The sequence below is a fragment of the Dendropsophus ebraccatus genome, chromosome 5 (assembly GCF_027789765.1).
Source record: "Dendropsophus ebraccatus isolate aDenEbr1 chromosome 5, aDenEbr1.pat, whole genome shotgun sequence".
NCBI lineage: Eukaryota > Metazoa > Chordata > Amphibia > Anura > Hylidae > Dendropsophus > Dendropsophus ebraccatus.
In genome coordinates this window covers 37,788,105-37,811,071 of record NC_091458.1, presented here as the reverse complement: position 1 = coordinate 37,811,071, position 22,967 = coordinate 37,788,105, and the positions used below count along the sequence as shown (strand labels likewise).

Below are 22,967 nucleotides of genomic sequence, written 5' to 3'. Positions count from 1 at the left end.
GAAGACTTGAGATTTTTAAATAGAAATGAATTACAAATCTACATAACTTTCTTTCACTAGTTGATTTGAAAGACAATTGTTTTAACTGGATAACCCCTTTAAACTATATTTGTAAATGCCCGTGAATATTAGAGTTATGTAAGGCCTTATGTATACAGCCACATGGCTCTATTATGTATGGAGCCATCATAGTGTTGATAGGGGTGCATAAAATCTCTATTCTAGCTCAATGCCTTTGCTTTTTACATGGAAGTAAACAGAATTGTTTTGTGGCACGTTACATAGGACTTGGTAGTCATAAAATAATATCTGTACAAAGTCCAAAGGTTCTTGTAGGGTAATGCATAGAGACTGTAGGGTGCCACAATAAAGGGATAGTGCTTGATATATGGGCTACCATAGAGGCTCCATGTACATGAATGACCAGCCGTGGATGAGTTTGGCATCTACTGTATGTACCTTGTCATCTCCATATAGAATCATACATTCATCACTGTCAGTTCCACTAGAAAGAAATCAGGAGAAATAAAGTTTAGATGCTGAATCTTGTATATAGCATATCCCTGTTTAAATATACAGTAGCTTCTATAGATTAGTTTACAACACACATATAGGTCACAGAATGCAGAAATTTAGGGTACAAACACACTGGGCGTATCTGCAACGGATTTTCTCGCTGTGAATACGCAGCGAGATGCGCTGCGGATCCCTGCCCTGTACAGTAAAGCAGCCCGCCCCGTTAACCTGCGCACCGCCGGAGCATTTACTTTACCTGCTCCCTGCTCCGGCTTGCAGTGGGTTCACACTACGGAACCCGAACAGAGAATTTCCGCCGGATTCCGTAGCTCGTACCCGTTCACGGCCGCGCGCCTCTCCACCCCGTGCCATAGACACTATTCTATGCACGGGCGGATTCCGCATTCCACTGAAAGATATGACACATTAATTCTTTCGGTGGACAGCGAATTGGGCCGCCCATAGAATGGTGTCTATGGAGCCGGTGGAGACGCGCAGCTGTGAACGGATACGAGCTACGGAATCCGGCGGAAATTCTCCGCTTGGGTTCCGTAGTGTGAACCCACCCTATCAGTTATAATTAGAGATGAGCGAACCTGGAGCATGCTCGAGTCGATCCGAACCCGAACTTCCGGCATTTGATTAGCGGGGGCTGCTGAACTTGGATAAAGCCCTAAGGCTATGTGGAAATCATGGATATAGTCATTGGCTGTATCCATGTTTTCCAGACAACCTTAGAGCTTTATCCAAGTTCAACAGCCCCAGCTAATCAAATACCTAACGTTCGGGTTTGGATCGACTCAAATACGAACTCGGTTCGCTCATCTCTAGTTATAATATAACAGCCCTGCAGTACCAGACATGAATGTAGGTGGCAGCAGAGAGGTCCTGTGTCTTCCCTTAGGGCCCTATTACATGGAGCGATAATCAGCTGAATCAGGCCAAATCGGCAGATTATTCCTTCATGTCATAAAGATAACGATCAGCCGATGACAATGATCATAGGCTGATCATGTCTTTAGGTCCTGCCTAAAAATCATCGGCCACTGACAGTGTGTCACTACGTGTAATAGCGATGCGCGGCCATCAGCTGATGACTGTGTAAAAAAATAATAAACTTTATACATAAATGTCCACGCTCTTCTCGCTTCTGTCCACTCGCTGACACCGCTGAAGCTTCTACGTCAATCTTTGAAGTGACAGGTCGATCAGACAATCACTGGCTGCAGTAATGTCCCACCTCAGCCAGTGATTGGCTGAGCGGCCTGTCACTTCAGAGAGTGGCTCTGAAAATCAAGCAGTGGCTGCAGTGAGTAGACAGAAGTAAGGAGAACACAGAGGGGCATGGAGAGGTACTATATACAGCAAGGGCTGCACGGACATTGCTAACGATATATATACAGCCCTTGCTGCACGATTATCGAGCTGTGTAATAGGATCAGTAAGCAGGTGCTGATCAGCGTTTCTTTACATTGAAAAGTTGAAAAAGTATACATTTGTTTCCACTTTAAAGGGGTACTTCACAAAAAAGAAAATTTGGTGCCAGAAAGTGCCAGAGATTTCTAATTTACTTCTGTTAAAAAATGTTCCAGTACTTATCAGCTGCTGTATGTCTTGCAGGAAGTTGTATTATTTTCACTCTGGAGAACAGGAGAGGTTTTCAATGGGTATTTGCTCCAGTTTTGGACAGTTCCTGTCATGGACAGAGGTGGCAGCAGAGAGCACTGTGTCAGGCTGGAAAGAATATGCCACTCCTTGAAGGACATACAGAATCTGGAACAAGTACTGGAAGACTGGAGATTTTTTAATAGAAGTAAATTACAAATCTCTGACACTTGTCTGTCTCCGTTTGAATTTCCCACAGTTTGCAGATTCCTGAAGCTCCAGTTGGTGTCTTCATTTTTTTTCTTCACTTACTGGTTTGGGCTTTCCCTTTATGCACTTTGTCTCCTGTGATGTCTAACTAACTCTGTAGAACTGTTAGATGGCTTACAGCTTGCTCAGCCAATCAGAGCTGAGAAACCTGAGTCATCTGGCTAAGAGAAGCTGGCTTAGCAGGGCTTAGACCCGCCTTCCTCTTGATGATGTCATTGTCACAAAATGGCTTCCACAGAGCAGCCTGGGGTCAACAGTCATTAGGTAAAAATGAGTTTACTTCACTTCCTGTTGGGGGGGGTTGAGGGAAGAAAAGATAGGGAAGGGGGGAAAAGATAGGTGATTGAAGCATATTACAAAATTATATAACTTATAAGTTATATAAACTTTTCGCTGGAGTACCCCTTTAAGCATCTTACTTTGCTGTATTTTTTTCCTAGTTGGCATAAAACTTTTTAAACTTTTTTGTAACTTTTCCCCCCAAAAAATTTGCACTTAAATTTTTTTTAAGTTGCACTGTATATAAGTTTGCTAGCAATAGAGGCTGAATGATTTATTGTGCATTCTCTCCCTGCGGATAGAACAATGCTTGCACCTATTATTTCACTGTAAGCACTCGCAGCCTTCCTGCGCCTGAGTCATGCACTTACAATAGATTTTCGTGTGGGTGGTTACCTAGTAGCAACAATCCTCATAGTGCAGAAAATAATGTTCTCATGGTAACATGATCATACAGGACAAATCCTACGATAGAAGTCATTATTGTAATTCACATACTATTAAGGCCATAAGCTGCTCACTATATGTAACCAGGTTTTTTGTGTTTTTTTTTTTAGCATGGAGAAATGATTATTAACAGTGTAAATCACACTTAATAACAACGTGGAGTAGAGGTGAGCGTGTCCTGAATGAAGCTGTCATTCATTACTGAATGATAGGAGAACAAATGGAACAGTTTCCATTGAATTTATCAATGGAGTTGAAGGTCACTTCAAATGAAACACGCTGCCAATGCAACAAAGGACCAGCCGCATAATACATTTGTATAAATGCTGGACAAAGTACTGAAAGACCATCAATTTACATAATTGATATTAGACTTTTTTTTTTTGCCAAAAATTGGAAAAATTAATTCTGGACTGGTCAAACCCCTGGCAATCAGCTCTTATCATTATGGGAAGCTGGTGGCGGCCACTGCAGGACACATGTGGTATTACATGGTGTGCATTGACATGAATAGGCGGCTCTTCATAGTGTGAGCTAAGCATGGTTGGCTGCAGAGGTATCTCGGTTCATGACCAAGGTCTGTGGCAATGTGGCAGTGGGGCCAGGGGTTGGTGTTCAGGTACCTGGACGTGTTCACAGTTACTTTCATGCCTCTCAATGGGGGTAGCAACTTAAAAGGTAGAATGAGTAACTCAAGGTCCCCATACACCATTAGTTATCTCTCCTGTCCTTTCTCCTTCTTTCCCACACACAGGAATGTTTGGCACAACACCAAGTAAGAGAAACAGGGGTATGTAATATGAAGGAGCACACCAAAATAAGAGATAATACAAAAAATGTTTATTAATAATTACTAGAGAGATAACATATACTGACACAAAGGTTGGCAAAGGAACAAAAATCTATACGCATTAAAAACAATTAAAATTACCAAAAGGAAAAAACACATGGTGGGACCCATACGGTATAGGGGACCCCCAGGGTGAACACACGGTCCTACAGTAAAGCTCAACTGACCCTCACTGGTGAAACATAATATACAGTATATACAACCTAGTGATGCAAAAATCATAATCAAAAGGAAATATAATTGTATATAACTGTATGTGTATCAAACGAATGGTGACTAGAAAAAATGATGAACAATGATAAGTATCGAAAAGAAATGAGGACCATGAAAAAACACATCACCAAATAGAGAGGGAGAGGAGCGATCCGTGGCTACCCATGATGCCCCTACGCGTTACGTTCCACCGAAACTTCGTCAGGGAGAGGGATGTGCTGTGTAGGGATCTTATTTATACATACATCAGGTGCCTCCTGATGTTGATGTATGTATAAATAAGATCCCTACACAGCACATCCCTCTCCCTGACGAAGTTTCGGTGGAACTATTTGGTGATGTGTTTTTTGATGGTCCTCATTTCTTTTTGATACACATACAGTTATATACACTTATATTTCCTTTTGATTATGATTTTTGCATCACTAGTTTGTATATACTGTATATTATGTTTCACCAGTGAGGGTCAGTTGAGCTTTACTGTAGGACCGTGTGTTCACCCTGGGGGTCCCCTGTACCGTGTGGGTCCCACCATGTGTTTTTTCTTTTTGGGAATTTTAATTGTTTTTAATGTGTTGGGATTTTTGTTCCTTTGCCAACCTTTGTGTCAGTATATGTTATCTTTCTAGTAATTATTAATAAACATTTTTTTGTATTATCTCTTATTTTGGTGTGCTCCTTCATATTACATACCCCTGTTTCTCTTTTTTGGGGTTGTGCATCTTTACCAGGTATGTGTAGGAAGCACCCATTTATTCATTACATTTGGTAGTGCATGCCCCAACTCTTGTGTATATTTGCTAGGAATATTTGGCACAGCTGAGCAATCTTGTGTTCTCTATGGGCAGCTGTAAACTGCAGCAAGAGAGCTCTGGCTGCGGCTTATCTCTCACAGAACAAAGGGGCCCGGTGGTGATTTTCCCATCACACCTGATTCCTATTACTACCAACTTCATCTGTCGCTGGCCGGTCAGGAGATCCCCATACACCTGATACCAACAGCCTAACCTGCCTTGAGCAGTGGGTATGGCCATCAAAATTATAAGGCGTTTGGGGACAGGCTTGTTGATAAGGTCTTGCCTTGTGTTAAAGACACTTATAAAGCCACTAGACCAGAGGCACATGTGAAGACAAAAAAGAATTCAGAACATGCCCTATTAGCTATATATAGTTAACCAAAGATCTGATCTTCATTCATGGGGGCTTTCCTCTATGCTCTAAATTCCCACTATGAGGGTGGGTTCACACTGAGGAATTCTCGCGGATAATGTCTGCGGAATTCCGCTGTCTGTCCGTCCGCACGGCCGTGCGCCTTTCCGCCGGCTTCATAGACACCATTCTATGGGCCGGTGTATTCCGCTATCCGCCGAAAGAAGTGCGCGCGGACAGACAGCGGAATTCCGCGGACATTATCCGCGACAATTCCTCAGTATAAACCGACCCTTAGGCTATGTTCACGCAACGTCAAAAATATTGAAAAAGCGGACGATTTTCATATTTAAAAAAACATCTGCAAGGTTTAACAGCCTGCATTAAGCTGACAAATTTGCATAAGAGGGCAATACTATTAAATTCACCACAGTCTTGCCTCTTAAATAATAATAATAATAATAATAATAATAATAATGCTTTTATTAGTATTGCGCACACAGATTCCGCACCACTTCACATAGTTTTTTTTTGCCAATTATTGCTTAAAGAGGTACTCCACATATTCAGTTTTTTTAAATATTGCTGGGGCTGCAGAGAAAATAATAACCAACTCATACTCACCTACCATGCTCCCCCTGTGGTCCTGTGACAACTTCGAGTCCATTACTGAATGCTCTGGCTACTATTTCTGAGACAGACTTGTCTTGGCAGTGACAGCCTGCTCAGCCAATCACTGGCTATGGTGCCTTCCTGCTTTAGTCAGTAATTGGCTGAGCGGGCTGTCAGTGGGCGACGCGGAGCATTCAGTGGGCGACGTGGAGATGTCACAGGAGGACCCCCTGTGTAAGGTGAGTATGGGTTGGCTGTTATTTACTCTGCAGCCTCAGCAATTTATATCTAAACAACATATTTCTGGAGTGCCCCTTTAATATTGCTCATAATAAGGGGGGGGGGGGGTATTTTGTGGTCAGTAAGGCTCATAGTCATACTTTACCAGTAATCCAATTTTAATGGCATAGTTTCCAGCCCAGTAATCTGGCAGTATGGTTCCAGGTTGGACAGTTCATACAACTGGATCTCCCGATCCCTAAATGAAATACAAATAATCTTAACAATAGAATTTATTGTTCTTACACAATAGATGAAAACCATATACTTTTCTGCCACGGCCATAGTAACTGTTCGCATACACAACTCATTTAGGCATTTAAAGGGAATCAGTCACATTAAAAATGCAGTGCAATCTGCAGACATATATTACATGTTACATAGCAGTTCCCTTTAAGCACTTTAAATCAATTACAAAGCAAATCCCTCAGATTTCATATGGAAACTTGTGACATACAAATCTTTATAGGAATAGTCCTGAAAAGTGTTTATTATAGGGATAGGTAAATAATTATAACATACATAATATATAGAGAAGAGCGAACCTGGAGCATGCTCGAGTCGATCCGAACCCGAACGTTCGGCATTTGATTAGCGGTGGCTGCTGAAGTTGGATAAAGCCCTAAGGCTATGTGGAAAACATGGATATAGTCATTGGCTGTATCCATGTTTTCCAGACAACCTTAGAGCTTTATCCAAGTTCAGCAGCCCCCGCTAATCAAATGCCAAACGCTCGGGTTCGGATGGGCTTGAACCTGGTTCGCTCATCTCTAATAATATACAATCTAATGTAGTCAGTTACTATACATACCCAGTCGCCAGGACTAACTTGTTATATTGTGTCATGATTGTAAAATCTGTCACCCATTTTGACATCTTCTTTACGCTCTTTTCCTGAAAAGTACATTTGTTGCATATAGATAAATAGGAAGCAGACGGATAGATAGGGAGTTGTATATGGAACGATGTATAAATCAATATTTCATGATAATCTAGGATTATATGATCAGCAGGTAGTTACTTAGTAGTAGTAATAGTAGCTTAATCTCCAACATCCTCAGAGTCGTTCTCTATCCTGCGACTCCTACCTGTCTTTTCATTGAAGGCTTATGGTGCGTTTACAGATCTTTGAAGCCAAAGCCAGGAACAGACTATAAACAGAGATCAGGTCATAATGGAAAGACTGAGATTTCTCCTTTTTTCAAATCCATTCCCGGTTTTGGTTTAAAAAATCTGTCACATAAATGTCTCTGTGTAAACGCACTATTAGGGTAGCTTCACACGTACCGGATCCGCAGTGGATTTCACGCTGCGAGTTTGCAGCGAAATGCGCTGCGGATCCTGGTAGTGTGAGGGTCTATGGGGTTCCATAGATCAGCCAGGTCACAGAACGGCCGGTCTCTGAAAAGATCATCTCGGCCTGTGCTGCAATACCGGCCGGATGATCTTTAGCGCCGCTAAGTTTGGATGCCGGCGCATCTGTGCGCGCCTGCATCAGAACTCCCCACTGCTCACTATGGAGCTCCACTGTGTGCACTGACAGGGTTTTTTTTTATTGAATAGCAGCTGCTGAAAACTGACATGTCAGTTTTTTACGGCTCCGCTAGGGATCCTGGCCGGAGTGTATACCATGTGTATACACTCCAGCCGGGATTCCCTCAGAAGGCAGCACTACGTAAGTTTCGTGGAAATTACGGCCCTTGTAACAACGGCCGGGATTTTCACGGGACTTACGTTGTGTTAACATAGCCTAAGGCTGCGTTTAGAGATTTATTGTACAGATTTTTGAAGCCAAAGCCAGGAACAGGCTATAAACAGGGAACAGGTCATTAAAAAACTGAGCTTTCTCCTCTTTTCCAATCCATTTCTGGCATTGGCTTCCAAAATCTGTCAGATAAATCTCTGTGTAAAGGCACCCTAAGCTGCAGCCAGAGAGCTCTGGCTGCGGCTTATCTCTCACAGCCCCATACACCTGATACCGACAGCCGAACCTGTCTTGAGCAGCCGCTATGGCCGTCATAATTATAAGGTGTTTGGGGATTTTTAGGAAAAAGAAACTACAGCAGCCTGTGTGTTACAGGCAGGGTCATCAGGTGACCGAGTCTTGCCTGGTGTTAGAGACTCAGGCACATGTGAAGCCACTAGAGCAGGGAAAGCCATTGTTAAAGAATGCAGAACATGCTCTATTAGCTATATATAGTTAACCAAGGACAAAAGATGTGTGTGAGACATGCCTGGGGTGCCAGTAGCTGCGAGGGACATGTCAATTCCTGCCGCGGAGAACGATGGTGCCCTATACTTATAATATAGAGACACTAAGGCAGGTGGAATTCCCCAAAGTTTGTGGCGGGGATTCCGCTCAGGATTTCTGCCTATTTCCTTTACACCCTTAGGCTATGTTCACACCATATTTTCTCATTTAAAAACAGCCGGAGTGTATACACATGACATGTCAGTTTTGTGCAGCTGCTGTTCGTTTAGCCAATCACCGGCTATGGTGCTTTCCCGCTTTAGTCAGTGATTGGCTGAGCAGGCTGTCACTGCTGAAATCTGTCTGTCTCGGAAATAGTGGAGCATTCACTGGGGGACGTGGAGATGTCAATGTTCATGGTTAGCATATACAGTTTCACCCTTCAAAGGTATAAAAATATGTACATTAAAAATGGATCGTTCAGTCTTAGGAAAACATGTCTGCTTTCTTACAGAAACAGCATTACTCTTGTTCTCAGTTTGGGTACAGTTTTGCAGCTCAGTTCCATTAAAGTGAATAGAGTTGATCTGTAATTCCACACACAACCTGAGCATAGAGGTGGCACTGTTTTTGTAAGAAAGTAGCTGTGTTTTTCTAATCCTGGATATCCACTTTAAATGTTTACACAAAAGCCAGTGTGAACAGAGCCTAAATGTTTATTAGAAATGTTTAAGACTTACAAATATTGCTTTGTCCCGCTTCAGCTTCAGTTGTGTAGACCAAAAATAGATGTGACCGTCTTCTCTAACCATTATTAGAGTGTTGTCTTGCATGAGAAAAACGCGCAGAATGGGATCCCCATGAATGAATTCATGGATGGTGGCAGGTAACATGAAGCTGATTTTCCTGCGCCTGAGATACGAATCCTCCAGTTCTGAGTAGTCCAGTTGCATGTAGGTGCAGAATTGTTCCTAAACAGGATATAAAAAATATAATTATCATAACTGTATAGCATAGGAGAATCTCAACCTTTTGTCATTGTGTCCATTATAGATCCAGAATGCTATGCTGATCAATTTCTAAAAGAAGAGTTAGGATATACCATCATTTTATGATCCATGGGGGGGTCCGACCTCTGGGACCCCCATCAATTCTGAGAATAAATGGGCCACAATTCTGTGTGGAACTCTTCTGTAAGTCCCTTTCACTGCTTTTATCTGCATATTCAGCCACCGGGTGTGCAGAAGAACTCCAGGACAGCTACATTTGTGGAGGAAACACTGCAAAGGACTGGCCGCTTAAAGGAGAAGTCCGGCAATTTTTTTAATTAAAGTATTGTTTTCCCCCCCAAAAGTTATACAAATCATCAATGTACACTTATTACGGGAAATGCTTATAAAGTGCTTTTTTTCCCTGCATTTACTACTGCATCAAGGCTTCACTTCCTGGATAACATGGTGATGTCACTTCCTCGATAACATGGTGATGTCACTTCCTGGATAAAATGGGGATGTCACTTTCTGGATAACATAGTGATGTCACGACCCGGCTCCCAGAGCTGTGCGGGCTGTGGCTGCTGGAGAGGATGATGGCAGAGGGATGCTCAGTGTCCCTCCAGTGCCCTGTGTCCCTCAGTGTCCCCCTGCCATCATCCTCTCCAGCAGCCAAAGCCCGCACAGCTCTGGGAGTCGGGGCGTGACATCACCATGTTATCCAGGAAGTGGCATCATCATGTATCCAGGAAGTGACATCACCATGTTATCCAGGAAGTGACATCACCATGTTATCCAGGAAGTGACATCACCATGTTATCCAGGAATTGAAGCCTTGATGCAGTAGTAAGTGCAGGGAAAAAAGCACTTTATAAGCATTTCTCGTAATAAGTGTATAATTTAGAATTTGTATAACTTTTGGGGGGCACTTTTCCCCCCCTCCAGTTCAAATGTGGTTTGCAATTAAGTTCCATTTACTTCAATTGAACTGAGGTTGAAACCCTACCCAATCTGGAGACGAAGAGAGGGGGAAAAGTGGCCATGTTTTGTAGCGCTAGATAACCCCTTTAAATTGTTACTTAAATTTTTACAAAACTTTTGACACGTCTCTGTGAGGTGTCAATTTTTTTTGTCTCAAAATAATAGTAATGCTTTTAAACACACTGGAGTGGATTTCCTCATTCGTAGACAGTGTGATCTTATACTAGACATTCTAAAAATGTGCCATATTTTATCCAGAGGTTACGGCTATTTGATGCAGCCTTAGGCTATGTTCCCACTCAGTATTTTTGCTCAGTATTTTTCTACCAAAACCAGGAGTGGTTAGAAAACACCGAAAGGTTATGTTCACACACTGTTGAAATTGAGCGGGTGGCTGTCATGTAATGGCAAATAACGGCCATTATTTCAAAACAACTGCCATTGTTTTAAAATAACAGCAAATATTTGCCATTAAATGGCGGCCATCTGTTCAATTTTAACAGTGTGTGAACAGAGTCTTTCTGTGTATTCAGTCCACTCCTGGATTTGGTAGAAAAATACTAACTGAAATACTGTGCGTGAAAATAGCCTAAGACTGTCTAGTCTAAGTGTAGACCAAATATTATGTGGCTTAATTTATGCTAACATTTAGTTGCAACTTTGGTGCACAGTCTTGTATTTAAAGCTATGTCCCATTCAAACTAGGGGTGCTGGGAGTCTAACCCATGCCAGTCTAATATTGATGGCCTATCAATGCAATGCTGTATTTAAGGTCTATCCTAAAGGAATACTCTGGATTAAAAAAAATTAATAAATCAGAAAGTTGTCAAAAAATATAGGATTTTTTATCCTGTCTGACACAGTGCTCTCTGCTGCCACCTCTGTCAGTGACAGGAACTGTCAGGGCCGGATTAAGGTTGGTCCCCACCCCCCAAAAAAATAAATAAACTATACCGCGATCTATACAGATGGCTGGTTACTGTAGGTGAATTAGCACAGGCCCCTCCTCACTCCTGGCTGTATGGGTCAGCATCCTCCTCTGTTATGCACGTGGTCACTAGAGGCTGCAGTACAGGGAAAGATGCCAGGCCCTAAAGACAGGAGCAGAGGGGGGGAGGTGGACTAAGTATCAGAGTGTATTCCCACATTGTGTTTGTGTTAATAACGCAATGTGAGAACACAGCACTTTCTGCGCGCTGTTGCCCACTGTGTTAGGGCCCTATTACATGGCCTGATATCCTGGGTAAGCATTACCGTTCTGCTAGGGTTCAAGCTAGTGGGGGCCCCTAAGTGGTGGAGGCCTCGCGGCACGTGTCCCTGGTGCCCTCCCTTTAATCCGGCCCTAGGAACTGTCCAGAGCAGCAGCAAATCCACACAGAAAACCTTTCCTGCTCTGGCCAGTTCCTGTCTCAGACAGAGGTGGCACTGTGGAAAGTGCCAGTCTGACAGAGGTGTCAGACTGGAAAGAATACACCACTTAGTGCAGGATATACAGCAGCTGATAAGTACTGGAAGACTTTACAAATCAATATAACTTTCTGGCATCAGTTAATTAAAAAAAAAAAATTCCCCTCGAGAGTACCCCTTTAGGCTATTTCCCCAGACGTAATGATAAGTTTAGACAACAACTGTTGTTGTCAAAAAACTGCTGGAATTAATGCTCAACATTAATTCCGGATGTTGTTTGACAACAACGGCCGTTGTCTGAGCTTATCAGGGGGAGTCATTAGGTTGATGTTGCCTTAAAGGGAACCAATCAGCCCGTTTGAGCTGATATGGTTCCCTTGAGCATTGTATAGACCACCTAGAGCGGCCCCGGCACGTACCGGCGCGGGCGCAGCAGCTGGTTTATAACGGAGAAAATGACTTTTATTCCCCGGCTCGTGACTAGATACGAGCGGGGAAGTAGTCATGGTGGGCGGCTCCCCGCTCGTATCTAGTCACTGCGCTCTGCCTGTCAGCGCGCTCGGCGGGATGATTGACAGGCAGAGAGGCCAGTAAGGGACCTCTCTGCCTGTCAATCATCCCCTCTGAGCGCGCTGACAGGCAGAGCGCAGTGACTAGATACGAGCGGGGAGCCGCCCACCATGACTACTTTCCCGCTCGTATCTAGTCACGAGCCGGGGAATAAAAGTAATTTTCTCCGTTATAAAGCACCTGCTGCGGCCGCGGCCGGTACGTGCCGGGGCCGCTCCAGGTGCTTTATACAATGCTCAAAGGAACCATATCAGCCCAAACGGGCTGATTGGTTCCCTTTAAATAATGGCGACATAAACTTGTGACACAAATGCTGAACAGATCAGTGTATTATTAACATCATTCTGTTCAGCCGTTCTCTTAATATGCAGGAGAATAGGATTCTTGCCCCACCCCTTCCTCTGCTCTCCAGCCGCTAATTGTACATATACACAGCATGGATAGATAACTGCCAGTCAGCAGCTAGTGGGCGGCTTAGTGTCCTATTACACCAACAGATTATCTGACAGATTTTTTTGAGCCAAAGCCAGGAATGGACTATAAACAGAGAACAGGTAACAATGGAAACACTGAGATTCCTCGACTTTTCAAATCCATTCCTGGCTTTGGCTTACAAAAATCTGTCAAATAATCTGTTGGTGTAATAGGGCCCTGAGTATGATGCTCATGAATATCCAGGACTACTGGGCTCATGCACATAATGGAGAGGACTACTTATTGTCCATGTTATTCTGGAGGATATCTCTGGATCAGCTGCACAGAACAATGTGAGTGATACATCATTCTGTTCAGCTATTCTGTCACTAGGTTAGACTACTCTTAGAAAGAACAGAATAAACCTACTAACAGAGTCTCTTTAAGGATAAACCATCAAGGCTAGTCATATATATGCTGCTCATATACTGTTGTTTGCTGAATTTCTCTAAGTAAAGAAAGAGTTAACCATAACTTTTGTCTATTTTCCGTCCCAATCCATTTGCACCTTACAATATAATGAAATAATTCCCACATAACTGGGACCTCTCATCTGTGACCTGTGGCCTTGCCAATCTCTATTACGTCTACGTGATAAGTGGGCTGAAAATATACAATGGAGTGTATGAGGTTTGACATAGTTTCATGAGATATGAAATATTTATAGTCGTAAGCGGAATAAATGAGCGGAATAAGCCTCCAGTATGTCTCAATATTCAGCAGAAAAGAGTCATTCGGTAAAGGTGCAATGCTCATAAACTTCTCCTTAAGCCAATTAAAAGCAGTGGGGGTTCAGTTATCTGTCCTCCTCTCCCAGGAATCAGCTCATTAGAAGGAAAGCTTATTCTAGGACTCTGAATTACATACACAGTCTATTAATTAGGAATTGCCAATAAGCAGAAAAAAACACTCAAATATCACTGGAATTATCCGCCAGCAAAATTATATTTTATGGCTATTATAGAAACAAACAAGCTTTGCTGGTAATTCAAGGACAATACTCCAATACAACAGCATATTAATCTTTATTAGTCAATGCTAAAAAAAAAATACATTTTTCCCTCTAGCAATAACTGTTGGCCGAATGTTCATGAGCTCTCAATAGAGAGGAGGGGTAAGCCGCTGCCAGACAGCTCTGGTGGTGGCTTATCTCACTAAGAACAAAAGGTTCAGGTGTAGAGATGACACGCTCTTCTTTCGATTACAAGCGGCTGAAGAAGTTGGAAGCAGCCCTTGGGAGTCCTGGAAAACATGGATACAGCTTATGACATTTATTCATGTTTTCCGGGCAGCCTTAGGACTCTATTACACAGAGCGATAATCGGCCAAATCAGGCGATTCAGACGATTATCGCTCCGTGTGATCGATCAGCTGATGACTGCCTTCTCTGTGAGTGCCCAGATGGCCTGGGGTACATAGGACTTTCTGTGTTTACACTCTTTGGAAAAAAAAAAGTCAGAACATGAAAGTGCCGTATTTTCCATGATAACTAAAAAAAAAAAAAAAAAAGATTCTTCTTTAATTCAGTTCATTACATCCAAAAACCCAGCTATATTTCCTTATTATAATTTGCCATGTTACATGCCATTACTAATGTATGACTTGGCAGTATGTATTCTAGCATCATGCCGATGCTGCCCTTGCCATAGTCTGCATGGGTTATTGATGGCCCTGTTTTATGTAGAATATACTAACCCACTGAATTTTCCCAGTCGCTGTGAAGTCAATTTTCATGAACAGTTTTTCTATCTGTTCATCGCTCTGAAAAAAGAAAGAAACCAATACTGGAAATTACAGAAATATTATATCAATAAATAAAGGTATACAGTATATTGCTTATTAGTTACAAACTTGGGAGGTAGCCATGTCTTAGTACATTAAGAGAACTATCAGCAGGTTAGACAAATCTAACCTACTTACTGTATAACCCCTTATTGTGCACGGGGCCGTTCCCGTGCTGTTAGCAATGTAAACCTTGGTCCAGAGCATCGTTAGGAGCACTTCCTCCACCCCTAGAGCGCCAATACGGCCCACCCACTCCATTGATTATCACTGGAATCCTTCTAGTGATGATCAGTGAAGTGGGTGAGCCGGATTGGTGCTAAGGGGTTAAGCGGCGGGCAGAATTACATACACGCAGCGGTCGTTCAGACCACTGCGTGTATGTAGTGAAAGTGATCTGCAAGGACCTGACAGACTCGCAGCGTAATTTACGCTGCGAGTCGCTAGGTGTGAAGGCACCCTAAGTAATAATTTCACCATCTGTATAATGCATTGTGACCATGTTAGCTCCCCCCAACACCTTTCCCATACCATAGTTATAACATGGGTACAATTTGGTGTATAGGAGTTGTATAGGTCACCATGCCCTCACAATTTTTAAAGCAACTCTGTACCCACAATCTGACCTCCCCAAACCGCTTGTTCCTTTGGATAGCTGCTTTTAATCTCAGATCTGCCCTGGGGTCCGTTCAGCAGGTGATGCAGTTACTTTTAAACTGGCAGCCCCGTGCCCAACGGCCGGGGCTTCATTGTGTATGCATTAGGCTGGCAAAAGCTTTCTGTCCCTCCTCCCCGCCCTCCTCATCATCATGAGGAATGCTCCAGGCAGATTGTCTCCTATTCATCAGCTGTGTGAATACTGAACATGGGCTAGATCGTTAAGGCACCTGTGCAATGTTCAGCATGGAGAAAATGTTCCAGTGGCATTCCTAATGATGAAGAGGGTGGGGAGAAGGGACGAGGTGCAAAGTTAAGGCACAGATACTCCTGTTGGGCATGGGGCTGCAAGTTTAAAAGTTGTTTTTTAAGACAATAGCTGCATCACCTGCCGAACGGACCCCAGGACAGATCTTGGATTAAAAGCAGCTAATCGAAGGTACAAGTGAAGAACATTTACTTTAGTTTACATCTATAATGGAGTATACCTGTTATGCTTTGCATGTCTTATATATGAGACAAAATGCCTGTGTGAATAGTCGTACAATCTATGAGACAACAGGTATTAAATCCCTACTCACTCACAGTTGCTCTTAATCCTGTGCTTTTCTTCACCGCCCATTTAAATGCATCCAGGTCCACGGATTTATGGCCATTCTTTTCAAGCTCCTGAAATAAACCAATTTCTTTGATTACAGTAAAGTGAGTCACTTAGCAACCAAAGCTCCCAGGTAATCATTGCTGCATAGACACAATAATCTAAATCAGGGATGTCAAACTCAGGCCCTCCAGCTGTTGCAAAACTACAATTCCCAGCCAGGAATGGATTTGAAAAGAGAAGAAATCTCAGTTTCCTGTTCTCAGTTTATAGTCTGTTCCTGGCTTTGGCTTCAAAAATCTGTCAGATAAATCTCTCTGTGTAAATGCACCCTTAAGGGTGGTATTACACGGGCCAATGGGGGCACGATAATACCAGTAAACGAGCGCCGATCTGCTAGATTGGCGCTCGTTTACTGGGCCTATTACACGGCCTGATAATCGTTTAACCCCTTAGCGACCCATGACGTATCTGATACGTCATGGCGCCGCGGGGGGTGTTCAGAGCGGGGTCCCGCCGGGACCCCGCTCTGAACGGTGCTGATCCCGGCTGACACGTGCAGCCGGGCAGTGCCTCTGTTAGCCGGCGCGGGTCCCGTTGCCGCGCCGGCTAATTAAGCACTTCAATGCAGCTGTCAAACCTGACAGCTGCATTGAAGTGCTTTATGCACAACATCCCTGGTGTCTAGTGGGTCGGATCTCCCCCCCGCGATGGGATCGCGTGGGGGAGATCCGTTCTTCTGGCCGTGCCGGGCCTCAGCGTCGGAATGATGCTTATCCCGGCTCGGCAATAGATTGCTATGGCCTGCAGCAGGCCATAGCAATCTATGACCGATCTCATGGATCTTTGCTGTGTATATACACAGCATTGATCTCTATGAGAGATCAGTGCTATGTATATACAAGCCCCCCAGGGGGGCTTCTAGTCCATGTAAAAAAAAAGTAAAAAAGTGTTTTTATTAATAAAAAATCCCCTCCCCTAATAAAAGTCCAAATCACCCCCCTTTTCCCATTTTATAAATATAAATTCATAAATAAATAAATAAACATATTTGGTATCGCCGCGTGCGTAATTGCCCAAACTATTAATTAATCACATTCCTGATCTCGCACGGTAAACGGCGTAAGCGCAAAAAAATCCTAAAGTGCAAAATTGCGCATTTTTGGTCGCATCAAATCCAGAAAAAATGTAATAAAAAGCGATCAAAAAGTCGTATATGCGCAATCAAGGTACCGGTAGAAAGAACGCATCATGGCGCAAAAACTGACACCTCACACAGCCCCATAGACCAAAGGATAAAAGCGCTATAAGCCTGGGAATGGAGCGATTTTAAGTGACATATATTTGTTAACAATGGTTTGAATTTTTTACAGGCCATCCGATACAATATAAGTTATACATGTTATATATCATAGTAATCATAACGACTTGAGGAACATGCATAACAAGTCCGTTTTACCATAGGGCGAACGGCGTAAATGCAAAACTCCCCGAAATCAAAACAAATTCGTTTTTTTTTTCAATTTGACAGCGCAAATGATTTTTTTCCGGTTTCACAACATATTTTATGGAAAAATTATGCCTGTAATTGCAAAGTACAATTGGTTTCGCAAAAAATAAGCGCTCATATACGTCTCTAGGTGAAAAAATGCAAGCGCTATGGACTTTTAAACATAAAATGGAAAAAGCAAAAGCGCAAAAACGAAAATTGGCTTGGACCTTAAGGGGTTAACAAGGGCTGCAGGGACATCAATACCGATGTCCTTGCAGCCCTTGTTCAGGCTAGGTTCACACTCTGTATCTGTGCGGCTATATTGCGGGCGGTAAATCATCGGCCGGATTTTTCCGGTTCATGCGTACGCTGGAAAGTATACGATATACGGCTGCACAGTGCACACTATGTATGAATCTACGGCCCGATCGTAAACGGACCTGTAAAAAATGAACAAGACTATTGTTTGCGGCTGGAAATGCGGCCGTGGATTGACAGGCGGTCCGTACGGAGTACTTCAAAAATAGCCGGCAATGATGCCAAATGCCGATGCCTCTAATAGTTAATATATTAAATTAATAAAACACATTTTCTTTGTAATAAAGTCCCTTTCTTTGTTCAATAATTTAATTCTAACCAATCCATCATTGTGCAATTAAATATACTGTTAAAATAAATATATATATAAATAAATGTATATTTATATATATATATTTATTTCTTGACAGTATATTTAATTGCACAATGATGGATTTGTTTAAATTAAATCATTGAACAACGGGGTTAAGTCACTTAACCCCTTCCTTGCTGGGATGGGTGCAGTCTGACATCAGTCTGGCCCCCAAGGAGTTAAGGGGGATGCAATACATCCTCCCTTAACCCCTTGGGGGCCAGACTGTAAGCAGCGATCTGTAAAGATGCTGCATACTGTAAGGTGCACAACACCGCTCACAATAATGGGTGTTGTGCTCCTGTTTGTGTGTTTTTTGTGTGTTTCTCCCTTTTTGTTTTTCAGATATCGGTATCCTGTGGATTACGTCGGATTCCGTGGACTACGTCGATGACCAGCGGTTGTTTGTTTGTTTTTTTTAATAAATGGTCAATGAGGGGTGTGGGGGTGTTTTTATTTGAATAAAAAAATTTTTTAACTTGTGTCTTGTCTTTATTTCTTTACTTTATAGACTTAGTAGTGGAAGCCGTCTAATAGACGGAATCCATTACTAAGTCGGGGCCTAGTGTTAGCCGGTATAAAATGGCTAACACTAACCCCCCCATTATTACCCCAGTACCCAATGCCACCAGGGGTACTGGGAAGAGCCGGGTGCCAGTGGTCCCGGAGCGTCAAAATTGGCGCTCCTGGACCGGGCGGCAGCAGGCTGGTAAGATTTAGGCTGGGGAGGGCCTAAACCAATGGCTCTTCCCACCCTGGTGTTACCAGGCTGCTGTCGTTTGGTTTTTAACCCGGCTGGTTATAAAAATAGGGGGGACCCTATGCGGGTTTTTTTTAAAATAAATAAATAATAAAAAAAAAACGCATAGGAAATGTTGAAGTTAAATTTTACCGCCACATCAAAAATCAAATCATCCAATCATCGATGGGGTAATGAAAAAAAATTGCTTTTACATTTGCTTTAAAGTTGATATAAACTTTTTTTGAAACTATAATAGATCCCAGTACGAGTGAATTTTCCACTTACCACCATTCTATGGCGTATTTATCACAGCACTATGACTTCCATTAGAAAATTAAACTATAGCACCGATATAAAATTGATGCATATAAATGTATATAATTATATGCAAAAAGAGGACAACTATATTATACTAGCCAAACTAGACAGACAATAATTTGAATATTTTTTCCCATAGAGCTTTCTCTATAATAAGTCTCCATACACTGGAGTCTCTTCAATGAAAATCAATATCCCCTAAGTATTTTATTCCAACATATCACTTATAAACTGACTTTGCATATGACATCAAATCCTGAAGACTCATCCAGAATTTCTGAAGAAGTTATGGTTATCTAAACTTTTTACTGATAAGACTGTCAGTATTCAGCCGGATGGATGATGGATTGTTCCTTATGTTGGACATGTGAATTATTATTAGCTTAGAATATGCCGTGTATTAAAGCCTCTTCCTTTATTCCCCCTTCATTAGTGCACAAGCTTCTTCCTAGAATGACATCTATACTGACAGGTCTAATTTAATTCTTTACAGTGTAGAGGTAGACATACAGATGAAAAGTCATTGGGTTATTACTATAGATTTTTTATAGGGAGGTTGTTACATGAACAACGTTCACATTTCATAGATATTAATTGCAATCTGTATTGACATGATTTAACCTGTATGACTTACATTCACTATGTGCTGTATAGGTGAGAGGCCTTTGGGCTGTATAGTCATGTAAGGTGCATGATCCATCCCTGCTATTGGAACACCAGGAATTGTAATGCCAGTTGATTGTACAGTATGTACTATTATATAAACCACTGTACGGCAGTATTATTTAAGCATTGTATGTAGGGACATATAATGTATGTATGTATGTATGTATGTATGTAGGGTAATAGTGCTGAGGGGGGCGTCAATAAAGTGAGTAAAAAAAATGGTGGGACTAATGGGGGGCATTCAGGCTGAGTGCTTGGGGCACCAGGGGTGTAACTATCCATCTGCTAACTATCACTATTTGCTGTAGGGCCCAAAGGGGCAGGGGCAGATTAACTTTACAATAGGCCCAGGGCTGTTCACCATCCCCCCACCCCACTGTAACTATGGTCGCACTAGCGTGGTGTTCATAGTACAGGATAGATAATGTCATGATGATCTGATTTGTGCAAAATCGTGGTAAAAAAGCAGCGATTTTTTGCAAATAATGGCAGAACTGTAGCTAGGAGACAGTACCCCACTGAAAGTATCAGTCTTTTTGGGTAGCCATGGGCCCCTCAGGAGCTCAGGGCCCCGGGCTATTGCTGAAAAGGACCTATTATAATCCGCTACTGGTCAGGGGGCCTGGCGGGGCCGACCTCCTAGTTTAGAAGTTTGATGAGCCCTGCCATTTAGTATACTCCTGCCTGTCATTCCAGTCACAGGCTCTATACAGTAAGCTGGATAACGACCAGCTTACTATACAGAGACTGTGATTATGACGAGCAGGAAGGTGTAGAGATACAGGGCCCACTACCAGAAGCAGGGCCCCTCTCCCCACTACCCTCAAATCAAAGGTTTGCTATGGGGCCCAGTCATTTCTAGTTACGTCCTTGTGGAGCACCATGAACCATAAATATGGCTTTAATTATATGGTAATATTTCCATGTATTTCAATTCCACTGTATATTATTTTTAGCAATATTTAGTAGTATAGCATTGTTATTATTCACTCTCTTATAAAGGAAATTCTTCTTTTCTGAAGTCCATCTTTCCTTACTATAGAGAAGCATTTGACCACACAGGACACGTACTTCGAAAGCTTTCTTCAGTTTATGCAGCTGCTCCAGGGTCACTTGTTCTTCAAGCTGTAGAAACAAAATATTATAAGAGATGGTTAGGTTCACTATTATGTTGTTTATACTTTTTATGGTTCTTTGTTGGATTGGGGGTAATCTTCCATGGCAGATTCTGCGAAAAGCTTTACACTTATAGTACTAATAAATCTACAGAACTCATCTTCCCAACTGATAAGTGGCATAGACAATGGCTTTTGTAGAATCCACATACTGTAAATCACACCTATAAGGTCATACCTCCCAGCTATTCATGCACTGTAGTATTTGTCACCTGTATCTTTTATCTACACAGTTTTACCACTATTTCCAACATGATGCATTTTGTTTTTTTTAAGCTGTTGGCTCTCCTGACATGTCTCTTTTAGCTAAAAATTGTATTCTAAAAAAAAAAACAAGCCCTGCACACCTTTCCGCATATGGTGGCAACTGGGTGTTATTAAAGGGGTTGGCCACTTTATAGTAAAATTGTTTTGTGTGTAATATAAGTAAGCGTACTTACTGACTGCATGATCGTGTACCTCATAGAGCTAAAATCAGACTTCCCTACTCCAGACTGTGCTGTCCTGCTCTGTAGTGAGTCTGTCCATAAGATGGCCAACATGGAGGAGCATATGACCATGCCCCACCTACAGTGTCCTCCATTGGCATATACAGGCTCAGTGTTGGACACTGGGGATGGGGCATGGTCACATGCTCCTCCATGTCGGCCATCTTATGGACAAATGCGCCACAGAGCAGGGAAGCCCAGTCTGAAGGAGGGGCGTCTGATTTTAGCTCTTTGAGGTACACAGGGAGCTGCTGTCAGTATATACAGTGAGGACAGTTACTAATACTGTACACTGAACTATTTTTCTATAAAGTGGCCAACCCCTTTAAATGTAGGTATGTTAATATACAGCGTGATACAATCCAATCAGAGTCAGACTGTGCAATGACACACCCATTTTACTAAAAGAATGGTAACACCCAGTTGTCAGTTTATTAATACATTTAAAACAGGAATATCAGAAGAACTACAAACACTAAGTTATGAGAAAAAATGCTCAATAATGAGTTTTCATGGAAATTGCTAGTACTAAAGGCCTATACAAAGCCATTATCGGCTTTATTTGGCGGATTATCAGCCATTACGGCCGATAATTACTTTGTGTAATAAAAGGCAATAACATTGTTCATGTTGGCTGATTGTTGTCTTTCATTGAAAGAGTAACGACTAGGATAGCAACGATCTGCTGCCGTCGCTCCATGCAATAGGAGACCGCCACTACCTTCTATAAGCTCCCGCAGCTCCCCATGGCCCACCCACACTTACCCTCTTGCTGTCTAAGAGCACCATCAGCGAGCAGGGAACGAGGAGCAAGTAAGTGCTGACCTGAAACGTCAGTGCTCGCTTGCTCTCGCTAATCACCCCGTGTAATAGGGGCTATACAAACATGCCAGGAGAACTGACCCTCTAGGTCTTCACTCTTTATCCCACTAAAGGGGTGCTACTAGAGGGTACCTGATTGATCCACATGTTGTCTTGGTGTGGGTAGTGGCTGGCCCAGCAAACTAGATGGTAACAGTGCATGGCATCAGTGGCATGAAGCAGAGACACATCAAATAATATGAAGAGTGGGCAGTTGACCAAATAGATCATAGAAAAAAGGCCAAGTGGAGGCACGAGCACAGGCCAGAGAAGAAGAGAGCACTGGTGTTGACCAGACACTGAAAACAGCATGGCACAATGGCAAGGAATAGGCAGTTCAGGGCCCATAAGTAATGGAGAGCTGGCAGAAACAAAATCAACAATTACGAATACACACATACTCATCATTAGCATTTCCTACCTTCTCTTTTCTGAGGCTCCTGGCTGGGTCAGAGAAATTCTGAAGACTTTCCATTCCATTGTCCACAAGTCCTAGGGAATACCGTCTCTGCTGCCTGCGTATCATCTCCTTCTCCAGCCATTCCGGTGGAGTTTGGATCGGCTCCTTGGTTTTACCAGTATAGTCATTCTGGCCCCTAATGGACCCCACTGCAGTCTTTGCCCTCTGTGGAACAGGTGGATTTGATGCAGCGACAGGTTGTCTTATTTCACTGAAAAGACTG

General features: G+C 42.6%; 1 protein-coding gene across 2 annotated transcripts in view; it reads right to left on the bottom strand.

Moving 5' to 3' along the window:
- LOC138793484 (cilia- and flagella-associated protein 337-like) overlaps positions 1 to 22,967 on the bottom strand; it is a 126,795-nt gene that overhangs the window by 96,823 nt on the left and 7,005 nt on the right. For both annotated transcript variants that reach the window (XM_069972075.1, XM_069972077.1), the window contains exons 2-9: positions 22,706 to 22,964; positions 20,832 to 20,885; positions 15,860 to 15,943; positions 14,531 to 14,596; positions 9,152 to 9,382; positions 7,032 to 7,114; positions 6,327 to 6,419; positions 460 to 505 (exon numbers count right to left, since the gene is read on the bottom strand). In XM_069972075.1, the coding sequence (XP_069828176.1) occupies positions 460 to 505; positions 6,327 to 6,419; positions 7,032 to 7,114; positions 9,152 to 9,382; positions 14,531 to 14,596; positions 15,860 to 15,943; positions 20,832 to 20,885; positions 22,706 to 22,964 (916 nt within the window). The remainder of the gene's footprint in view (positions 1 to 459; positions 506 to 6,326; positions 6,420 to 7,031; positions 7,115 to 9,151; positions 9,383 to 14,530; positions 14,597 to 15,859; positions 15,944 to 20,831; positions 20,886 to 22,705; positions 22,965 to 22,967) is intronic.